Source organism: Lactuca virosa, chromosome 5 (assembly GCF_052849685.1).
Source record: "Lactuca virosa cultivar CGN04683 chromosome 5, Lactuca_virosa_CGN04683_v6, whole genome shotgun sequence".
NCBI classification, from domain to species: Eukaryota; Viridiplantae; Streptophyta; class Magnoliopsida; order Asterales; family Asteraceae; genus Lactuca; species Lactuca virosa.
In genome coordinates this window covers 9,018,097-9,029,936 of record NC_136430.1, presented here as the reverse complement: position 1 = coordinate 9,029,936, position 11,840 = coordinate 9,018,097, and the positions used below count along the sequence as shown (strand labels likewise).

Here is an 11,840-nt window from a genome sequence, read left to right as displayed (position 1 = left end):
AAAAATTGTGAACAAAGCAGACAAAATTTCCAAACTTCCAGAATTTACGGATCCAAATTTCGATTCACGATGATTTTTCTACAAATTTTCCAACAACTGGTTCCGAAAAGTGAAAAACAAGAAAAATGTGTATTTTCACAAAAATCAAGCCAAAAATGATATTTTTGACAAAAATGGGTTAGAAATGTTATTTTACCAAAAACTAGCCATAAATACAAGTTTTGAACAAAATGGGGACTAAAGTGTTATTTTTACTAAGATTGGGCCTTAACTGTAAATTTTTGGCTTATTGGGCCAAGAATGTCATTTTTACAAAAAAAAAATGGGCTTTATATGCTATTTTGGTAAATAATTTGGCTAATACTAGCAATAAAATAATAAACGGACTAATTTTGTCATTCGTATAATATTGGGCCTTAGTGGCCCATTAATATGTTTGATAGGTCCTGAATACTATTTATATGTTTATTGGGCCTTATTGACCCATTAACATGCGCGACGGACTTTGGATACTATTTGCGTGCTATTTGGTCCTGTAAATACCTTACATATGAAATGGGCCTTAGTTGTCCTTTTACATATATTTTGGGCCCATGTTATATAATCTCTATCCTATCGGGCCTTGAAATGACTTACATGTTTAGCGATGCCTTAGTGGTTCACTTACATGGTTCATTGGGCCTGGGAATGAGTTTATATGTTTCTCTTCGCGTAAAATTCGATTAAGGATCTAGTGAGACTTGTCGGTTGACACCTATTGAGTGTACGATCGTAGCCTGTAGTTATAATCAGAATCTCTTGGAGAGAGAGCGGGGTTTTGTGTATAAATCTATACGGGGATGACACCCCACACCTGAGTTGTTCGCTACAGTTAGACTACATCAGTCTAGGGTGACTATAACCTTATTTTATTTTTCCGTCGGCATTCACAAACGCCAAGACAGGCGAAATTGTCATTATTTAGTATGGTTATGACGCCTCACTTAGAGGAATTAACGCTATGAAGTTTGCGGAAGACCATTCTCTTTTCTCTTGGATTACTCGGAAACTTACGGCAGCTTTCTCTTTTCTTCTTTTACAGGCAACACCGGGTTGTCTGGGGGCATTCTATTTACATTCTCTTCATTCACTTTTGGCATTCTATTAATCAATAACACACATGCATTGATACCAGATCGGACACAAACATACTAAACTATTTTAAGAAAATACAGGATTTTCTTGTGATTACAAAGTTATACAAATCATTTTCTCAAACATGCTTATGAACTCACCAACATTTTTATGTTGACCTTTTTAAATTAACTTGTATTCTCAGGAAACCGTTGAAGCAGGTTGAGCGGAACAAACTAATGGATATTTTGTTATATTTTGTTTCATCATACTCTGACTATTTTGGCATGTAATATTCGAATACAATACTCGATGTAAACAATGAATGTTGTTATATTACATGTGTGAGGATGATGATGTTATGTTTCAATTATATACTCTGTGATGATACTACAACAATGGAGTCACGCTCAAGCCCTCAGACGTTTCCGCCGTCTGGTTCGGGGGTGTGACAACTCTTCAGTTGTTCAGGCCTAAGAATAGGCAAGAAAGTAGGTATGGGTACAGGAAGTCCTTGCAACACCGTAATATCCTAAGCGCATTAGCTACTTGGGGTACAGAAGACGGTATAGCCAAGCTTGTTAAAAACTTTGTTGACAATGTAAGGCTGGAGCAACAAGGCAAAAAAAGAAGAGTGCATTCATGAGGATAATACACGGGGCAGCACCAACGTCAAACAATGTATTCGTAAGGTTACAGATGGACATTTCACAACAGCAGTGAAAGTATTATGTTCCTTGGGGGTTTTTCCATACGGAGATGATACCACAAAGGCATTAGAGGATAAGCATCCGTACAAACTACCACCATCCATGTCGAGTACCATATTTTCAGAACCTTCCCTTGTAGTGGATATTGACAATGTCATTGGGGGCATTAAATCATTCCCTAAAGGAACTTCGTGTGGGAGAGATGGGTTGAGAGCTCAACACAATTTGGATGTTCTTTGTGGAGAAGGTTCAACTATCCAAAGACCTCTTACGTGCTATTACATCTGTGGTTAATCTATAGCTAGGGGGAAGATGACCTTCGAGTTTGGCTGAATTTGTGGCCTCTGCTCCTCTTACACCGCTCTTAAAACCTGACAAGGGAATTCGACCTATTGCGGTAGGCACTATATAGATACGTTTGGTTTCCAAGTTGACTTTGAAAGGTGTTGGTAAAGAAATGACCAAGTACCTCAATGATTTTCAGTTCGGGGTTGCGGTGTCGGGTGGCGCTGAGGTCGTATTACATAGCGCCAACAGGATGTTGAGTGAGCACCACGATGACGGGTCTATTTCCATGCTTACTATAGACTTCTTCAATGCCTTTAACCTTGTCGACAGACCTGCATTACTTCATGAGGTTAGATTGAGGTGCCCTTCTATATCCTTGTGGGTAGAATTCCTATTTGGTCAAGCAACAATGTTGTATCTAGGAGACACACATATTTGGTCCACTACTGGGGTTCAACAAGGAGACCCATTGGGACCACTTCTCTTTTCCCTTGTGTTGCACCCGCTCTTGCATAATATTATAGACAATTGCAAGCTTCTTCTCCATGCATGGTACCTTGATGATTGAACACTTATTGGAGATTCGAAAAAGGTGGCCAAAGCATTGGACATCATTAAGGTGATTGGCCCAAAATTGGGCCTTCAGTTGAATATCAAGATAACTGAACTCTTTTGGCCCTAGTGTGATGGTAGGAAGCTGCGTGAGGGGCTATTACCGGTTTGCATTAGGAGGCCGCCATTAGGGGTGAAACTTCTTGGGGGGCTGTTAGTAGAGATGCTAGTTTAATTAGCAATTTAGCCATAAAGAGAGTCGAAAACGTTGTGGATTTGATGCGCCTTCTTCCATAATTATCTGACCCCCAGAGTGAGCTCTTTCTGCTTCGGTCTTGTATGGGTATTGCTAAACTTTTCTTTGGGCTGAGGACGTGCCAACCCATTCACATGGAGGAGGCGGTGTTATTCTTTGACAACGGGTTGCGCAGGACGATTGAGGAGATTGTGGTTTGTTGTGACCCTTTTTTTGGTGACATACAGTGGTGAATTGCTTCCCTACCCATTAGGTTTGGTGGTTTGGATTTATACTCGGCGGTAGAGGCTACCTCATATGTTTTTGTTGCCTCAAGGGCCTAATCTTGGGTATTGCAATACCACATCTTACGGGATAACGACATATATGGTATGGATTCTGATTATGCATGTGCCTTGGCTTCTCTTCGTAACAAGCTTCTCGACATTGACCTTAGTAGTTTTACTACTAAGGACACCCCCCCCCCCAAAAAAAAATCTCATAATACACTGGCGAGTGCCCTTTTTAGTAAAATTGTCCATGATATGGAAGTGCATTTCAACATGACGGCTTGGCAGAAAGCAGTTTTCCATTGTTTACGTGCACCATATGCTCAAGATTTTCTTCTAGCTATCCCTATAGATGGGTTTGGCCAACATATGTCTCCTGTGGAGTATCGTACTATTCTCAAATATCGTCTCATGATCCCAATATTCTCAGATGACGAGATATGCCTGGTGTGCCGCAAGACATGTTTGGACTCTTTTGGAGAACATGCAATTCATTATAAAGAACTACTGGGGTTGAAATACTGGCACGATATGGTTAGGGATGTTTTGTTTAACATATTTAAGCGTGCAGGAATTTCCGCCATGAAAGAAACACCTGTGAATTTCTTACCGACCCGAGAGAAGGAATGTCAACCCTTAGACCGACTGACGTTTTGATTTTTGGATGGGTTGAAGGGAAACACGCATGTGTAGACCTTACAAGGGTATCCCCTCTCGTGGGCTTGAGGGTTAGGTGTTTCACGGTGGGACAGACTGCTTTAAAAGTCACTACATTCAAGGTCGCAAAACATGAAAAAACATGCATGGAAAATAAACACATGTTCATACCATTTGCATTTGATATGTTTGGTTTCCTCGCTCCGGATGCGGTGGAGCTTCTTCATAGAGTACAACGGATCGTGCATAACAATGTTATATCCTCTAGATCTATGGATATCGTATTCAAAAGAATTGGATTTACCATACAAAAAGGCTTAACGACGCAGTTTGTTGCCCGTTTGTCTTCTCACTCGTTGTACGATGATAACTAAGATTTATTATGTTATCCAAGAAGATTGTGGGTCTGTTTATTGATGATGTTTTCGAAATTTCGAAATTGTGATTATATCGAGAATCAAATATTGGGGGTATGTTCAACATAATAACCTAATGAGAAATTAAATTGTTTCCTACATTTTATGCCAATATCTCATGTAAAATTCAATCCAACATAATTTAATAAATACCTTTTGTTGTTTTAATAACCTTCATAAATCAACAAATATTTTTCAATGTACAGTAATAAATCATTATATAAATCTGACCGAATTTTACTATAATAAAAATAGTAATAATAATAACTCTAATAATAACTATTATAATTACTATAATTCTATTAATAATAATAATAAATATAATTAAAAAAAAACACCTTAAATACCTTTTTACACATTTACCCTCTTTTAAAAGCATAAATTATATGGAAGGGCACACGAGGCAAGTATGTGATTACACTACCAAGATGCAAAAAAGAGAGCTCTTAAGAAGCATGATGAAAGGCAAAGAGAAGCTTGTTATGGCATTGAAGATAAAAAGCAGCCTCATTATCAATTACACGACACTCGGATAGTAGAATCTAAGGAGAAAAACTTGAAGCATGTCACTGTAAATTTACAATACAAAGGACAACAGTGCAGGCAAAACTTCTAGAGGGTAATATAGGAAAGCCTTGATTAATATTAATGTGAAGAAGAGCCACGACGAAAGTTGACTTTGCTGCTTCGTTCAATGGTTTTGCAGAAAAAAGAAAAAGACTCCTTCAGTTCATGGGGAAGAGGGAAAGCCAATGGAGGAAGCTTCCCATACTCTTCACCTCTTCTGGGCCATGAAGAAACTGATTGTGCCATTGCTGGTTGCTGCTTGTTAAGCCCTTCAATGATGAATGAAAATGCACCAAACGTTATGCAACTCTGCAAAAGAGCCTGTGGTGCACCTGACAAAAACAAAAAGTAAATATTTAGAAATTCACATGATTCTAAGCTTACATATATTTCAGGAGATGAAAGTACCTGGAAAACTTAGAGCAAGCCCAGTGCAGCATCCAGCTACACCTGCATTTATGACTGTAGAAACAAAGTTATATTAGTAATTAGTGTCACTGATCTTTGTTAGAACAAAAAATAGCCTACCATCATCTTTCCCTCGAAGCCTTTTCAAGAAACATACAACCAAACTGTGGACTCCAGAAAGAACTGCAAAAGTCTGGTAAGAACAGAAAAAGAATCAATTATACTAGATTGTCAATTAAACAAACAAAACTCCCATAAACAACTTCTATGAAGCTAATATCATTCAATACCTTAGCAGATGATACTGCCTCTGGGAATGATCCTTTAAACCCTTTCTTCTTAATCAGTCCTGAACCTTTATAACCCAATACATAACTCAGTACCGGATAAAGCAAGTAATTCTTTCTATATTTAACAGCAAGTACACAGCTATGTGTGGTTAATAGCCTTGGCATAACAAGAGAAGACTTGGATACCAAAGGCTTCTAACACATTAATCTAGGTGGGATTACTGACCATTCACACAACGCGACAGCCATTAGGCCAAGATGTGATTGGCTAATTAGCCACCAAAAAGTTCTTATTGATACTGGAAGTCTGTAAAAGTGCTTTAACTCAAACAGGTGTAGTTTAATAGCTGTGGCATAACAAGATAGAACTTGAACACCAAAAGCTTCTAACACATTAATCTAGGTGGACTTACTGACCATTCACACAACATAGTGGCTGTTTAGCCGAGATGTGATTGGCTAATTAGCCACCAAATAATCTACCTCACACTGGTAAAAACATTGATCTCTCCAAGTAAATTGTTGATATCATACAACTTTATAGCAGCAAACAGTAACTACACAGAAAATATGTGACACAATCATTTGCAGTTGTATTTGGGAAGTAACAAGGTTCAACATGCAAAACAGAACATGTGCTGCTTCTAATCAGCCTACAAAGTATGATAAGAAAACTAATCAACGCACAACAATTACTATCATCAATATATTTTGCTATGTATTTCTTTTTCTAGGAAACAGCATAACGTTCTCATTTGAAACACACTATTACTGAATCCTCGTTAAATTTTACAAGCAACAGCCGTGGGCGCCTGTTTATGCTTGCAACAATCAAAACATTAACACTACTTAAAAAAATCTCACTTATGCGTCAAGGAGTGAGAAATATTACCATAACCGAAGACTGAACCCATGAATGCGCCAGCAGCGGAGTCTCCGGCAAACCGGAAAAGGCAAACTAAAGGTGGACTTGACTGACTGGTAGTCGTTAAGGAATCCGAAATCACGATAGGTTCAGAATTAGTGCTCGTAACGGTAGTGGTTCCAACGACAATTTCTCCGTCGGAATCGGAACCAGTAGGATCGGCCGCCGGCGTCGTCGATGCCATTTTTTGTTCTATCCAAAAGGAAAACCCTAGAATAATGTTTTCCGATTTTCGTACTCCCCAAAGTTTGATGACCCATTAGGTTACATTATCACTCAAACGATGTCGTACGCTTCGACCGTTTGCCGGCTACCTTTTTGGAAAGTAATTTTAGTAGGAAACTTTTAGATAATAAAGGAAATTACACAAATGTACTTTTTAAGATTGGTTTATTTAGTCCTTAAAATATTTTCATGGCTTTATGAGGGAACAAGCCGTGAGCAACCAACATGTCTTTTTAACCCCTTTTACTGATTTTAGCCGGTAAGAATGACACAAAGACAAAAGTTGGTTCATTCTCTCTCTCAAAGTCACAGATCTGTCTCTTTTCTTTTCTCCACAAATACACAGGTTCGCTCCTCCTTCTCTCTCGATCGATCACCTTATCATTTCCTTTACGTGAATCCTTAGCAGCATCAACAAACCACTTTGCACCGTTTTTTTTTTCTTCGCGTTTTCTGGTCTCGCTCAAGCAAGCGATAAACAGGGTTTAATAACGTGACGGATGGTAATGATGATTCGATTTCTCTTTCTTTTTTCTGTGTACAATAGATGAACAGGTTGATCTATGGTTTTTGCTATCTTTAGTGAGCATGATCTAATTCCATTGGGATTTGATTTTGCGATGAATAAGGTTTGATGGAGTGAGGGCTAGTCAAAAGCACCACCATCAAAACCGATATCGAGTTCTGATTTTCAAAAGTTTCCTTTAACTGTTAACTCCTACAGTGCCATATATCATCCTTCTGTTTCCTTTTCATCGGAGACATAACACGCCGCCACTGTTGCCTATTGTCAGAACCACCAACATCACTGTTTTCTTATTAAAACACTAGCTTTTTGGGTTTCCGGTCCTTGTATTTTAATAGTTTTATCAAAGTATTAGGTTGGTCTTTAAAGTTTTCATTTTTGGAATGTTACCTCTATTATAACAACCTGATATTTCAAGTCAATGTAATAGTCTAGGTCAAATTGTAACTTATTTTGAAATAATAAGAATAGAAGTTTATTGAGACAAAAATAAGCATCAAAAATAAATTGTTCAATAATCTTAATTGGGATGAATAAAGTGGTAGAGATCGTAACAAGGTTTCCGAAAATATAAAGAACACTGAAATTCGAGTTATAACGAAGAAGTTATGACCAATCAAAGATCTGCGACAAAACCGACAAAACACTGTTTAGTGTAAAAAGTAACTTTTCAATAAAATGCTTTTAGGCCTTAACTCTCTAAATGAAAGTTGTAGTATTCGTTAAACCGAGAGTGTCCATAAAAAGAACGTCCAAATCTGACTTCGTATGAAGAAGTTATGATTTTTCTAAGATTCGACATAGTAGTACACAGCTCGAAATTCGAAATAAAGATCGGACGATTTTTAGCCGACACAACCTAAACGAGAATCGAATATCTCGTCAATAGTAGTACAACGGTAAAAAGACAGACGAAAACGGACATCGGATGAAGAAGTTATGAATTTTTAACGAATGTTCATGTCCCAGTTTGTTAAAAATAATAATATTAAAAATAAAGTCAAAATTAGCCGACAAAGTCTAAACGAAAGTCGTAGAGTATAATTTCACCTACGCGTGGATATAAAGAACATAAAAAACGGAGCTCGTATGCGAAAGTTATGAATTTTTGAAGTTTTGGACACACATTTCGAGGCTTATCCGAAGGGGAACGCCCCGCGTTCGCATGCAGGTGGACACGTATCTCGCATCTTGACACGTCCGAAGCCCGAAAACCGAACAACAGACACGCCTCGCTCCTACGCGCTGCGTCCGAAGGAACGCCCTGTGCTCCGGAACGCGCTGCGCTCCTCGCAGGAACGCCCTGCGTACCGAGGTCAGAGGTCTCCTATAAATAGGCTGCGATACTTCCGAGTTTGGTTTACAAATTCCAAAACCTCTCTCCTCTTAAACACTCATTTAAGCCTCTCTAAACCCTCCTAAGTCCCGGGAACCTCCTTACCACCTGAAGCAAGCCCCGAAGTCCTCAATTTTTAGCTGAAACTCTGCCCGCGTGAAGCCGACTTTTCATCAAAAACTCTCAGTTTCATCAATAAAACTCCTTTCTAGAAACGAAACGCTGCCCGAATCACCACCTATTAAGTGAGTTTATACCCCTTTATTTTCACTATCTTTATAAATATTTTAGGGGGAAAATACAGGTAAAATACAAGGAAATCTTGTATAAATAACAAAATTTATTCAAATAGTTTACGATTGATATTTTTACTAAAATAAACATACTATTTTACCAATTCGGGATTTCATATAAAAACAAGCATATAAACTATAATAGGTATAGTTTATGGGTCATGCATACTTATCAATACAGTTGATGGAACTTACATATTTCTTTTCATATTCAGGATAACTTATGAAAATAACTATATAAATTATATTAAATATAATTTATGAGATATTTACAGTTTATCTATTACAAAGTTATTTTTCATTATTCTACACGTAATCGTCAATATAGCATTTGTGAGACACGCTTCAAGTACTTATTTAAGTATAAAACAAAAGTCCTGAAAATTATAACCAGAGTCTCCTGGAGGGAGAGCGTGACACTTGTGTATAAATCTATACGGGACTGACAATCTCGCACCAGAGCTACTTGCAACAGCTAGGTCGGCAGACCTGTGGTGACAATTGTCGTATCATATTTCGACGCCTGAAGAACGTCGTGTTTCAGGCGAGACTTAGGTCATCAAGCATGGTTATGATAACTCACAATTTGGTATTGAATAATACGTTTAGTGTAAGAACAAGTAAACAACTTCACATAAGTTTATATAAATAAAACTATAAATGGTAAATCTAGATATTTACAACTTCATAAGTTTTCATACGAGTACAAATACAGAATACTATCCTAATACAGAGAAAACATACTTTTCATAGTTTTATGGGAATTTAAAACTATATCATACTATTTCAGAACACAGATACATATACAACAGAAAATATAGGATTTTCTGGGGAAAACATGTTTACATTTTTCAAAGGAACAAATTACAGATTTCAATTACAAACATGCTTATGAACCCACCAACTTAATTGTTGACACTCTTTTTAAAACTACTTGTATTTTCAGGGAATCAAAAAACAGGTACCCACAAGTTTTGAGGAAGACAGAGTTTCAAATAATTATGTCTTTTAATTATACTTTTTGGTGTCAAATATACAATGATTTGAACACGAATGTAAAGTTATATTTTATCAATGTAATGAATGTTGTACTTTGATTACTATTGTGCATTGTTGTGATACTACACATGAAGTCATCCATCCCCGAATGTTTCCGCCGTTCAGGTTTGGGGGTGTGACGTCTATGCAATTTGTGTTAGAGAAAAAATGCTTTCAATTTTATGATTATCCTTTGGCATATGTTTGTTAAAAGTTTGATTGTGATTTATGAAGTTAGAATAGGATCACTTGTTCAAGAGCACCATGGCAGAATCTTTGTTTTCAAAGCTAATCTGAGGTCATGTTCATTCCCTAGATGCCCCATTAGGCCAAAACATCTCGAATCTCCATCGACTTTGTTTGTTGTACAAATATGGTGGTCTTTATCTTGACACCGACGTGATAGTCTTGAAAACTCTCCAAATTAAAGAAATCAACCAAAGCACAATTGGTGATGTGGCAAGTTTGGTCAACAAATTGGAAAAATTAAAAGTCAACATGGGGAATTAGTCAACAAATGTCAATGTGGCAAAGGGGTAACCGGGTGACCCCTTCACTTTGGCCAAAAGGACTTAATTGACCAGACAAAAAGGACTTGGTTCCCTCATAAAGCTATGAAAATAATTTATGAACTAAATTGATCGACCCTAGAAATTCGTAGGGAATTTGTGTCATTTCCCCTAACATAGACATCCTAAATTTATCAAAAAATAATGGTTTTATTCAGAAAATGGATAATGGATTGAGAGGGTAACGTATTTTGGTTGTTGGTCATATTTGGTCACTAAATTATTTTCATGCTTTGTTAACCAATGAACTTGTTGAAACGTATACATTATACCAGTATGACCGATAATAGTGGGTTTTGCCAGTTTCCAACATTGTTCCCGGCTAAGTATGATTTTATGGTCATCTTCTCCAGCATTCCTCACCTCCGGCCACACTTTTAATCTAGGTTTTATTGTAACGACGTAAATTTTCAAACAAATTTTTTCATTTTCATTTATACCAAAACACATGTCACATATATCAAAAACTCCAAATATCAGTCATCAACATAGTTTTCAAAAAGTAATTATCACAATCCAGGATCCATAAAAATATAACTCCAGCTCAGGTGTGTGTGTACAATCAAGACGGTGCCTTCACGCGATCCTCGGAAGTACCTGAAACACATAATCACATAACACGATAAGCACGAATGCTTAGTGAGTTCCCCAAAATACCACATACAACATCTTAGCCACTCGAGGCTATAACACTGTAAGATCCTGCAGTCTATGTGTCTCAGTGAGACCCTCCAGTCCCACGGTTAGTTGGACCCTCCGGTCCGGTCTGGTTGGGACCCTCCAGTCCCATGGCTCGTTGGACCCTCCGGTCCGGTCTCAGACTCACATAATATATCATAATATATATCACACAAATAAAGCACAACTCAAGTAAGCACATAAGACCCTCTGGTCACACATAAATACCACTCAAGGTAAAATATAGTGAGAAGACTCACCTCGTAAGCTAGCTAGTAAAATCTCGTGCTCGAAATCCTCGATCTAGTCTCCGCCTATCACATGGATAATATTTCTAATCAATACTCCCCTCACACTCAATTACACTATTCGCTGATCTCTCTTACACTCTTAGTCTCTTAAATGGGTAAAAGACCATTTTACCCCTCCCTGACTTTCACTACTCATTTGACCAGACCTTACAGTCAACAGAAGTCAGACTCTAGTCATCAGTCCAAAATTGACCAGACTCGCCGAGTGTACTCGTGCGACTCGTCTAGTCCCATCGTTTCTTAATAACCTCAGTAAGGTCCAGCTCGTCGAGTTAACCCCTAACTCGTCGAGTTATAGCGCGATTCAACTCATCGGGACAAACCCTAAGCTACTCGCCGAGTCGGCTCATCAACTCGGCGAGTCTATTAAGACCCAGCTTGCATTCAGACGACTTTAAGGCGGAATACTTCCT

The 11,840-nt window shown here is 37.9% G+C and overlaps 1 protein-coding gene across 1 annotated transcript; it reads right to left on the bottom strand.

The window, feature by feature from the left end:
• Positions 1-4,720: 4,720 nt before the first annotated feature.
• Positions 4,721-6,716, bottom strand: LOC145117603 (chloroplastic import inner membrane translocase subunit TIM22-2-like). Its single transcript, XM_079053900.1, has 5 exons — positions 6,419-6,716; positions 5,527-5,591; positions 5,357-5,429; positions 5,237-5,290; positions 4,721-5,160 (listed from the first exon to the last, which is right to left on the bottom strand). The coding sequence occupies exons 1-5, from the start codon at positions 6,633-6,635 to the stop codon at positions 4,907-4,909; spliced, it is 663 nt and encodes a 220-aa protein (XP_078910026.1). The 5' UTR covers positions 6,636-6,716; the 3' UTR covers positions 4,721-4,906.
• Positions 6,717-11,840: the final 5,124 nt, after the last annotated feature.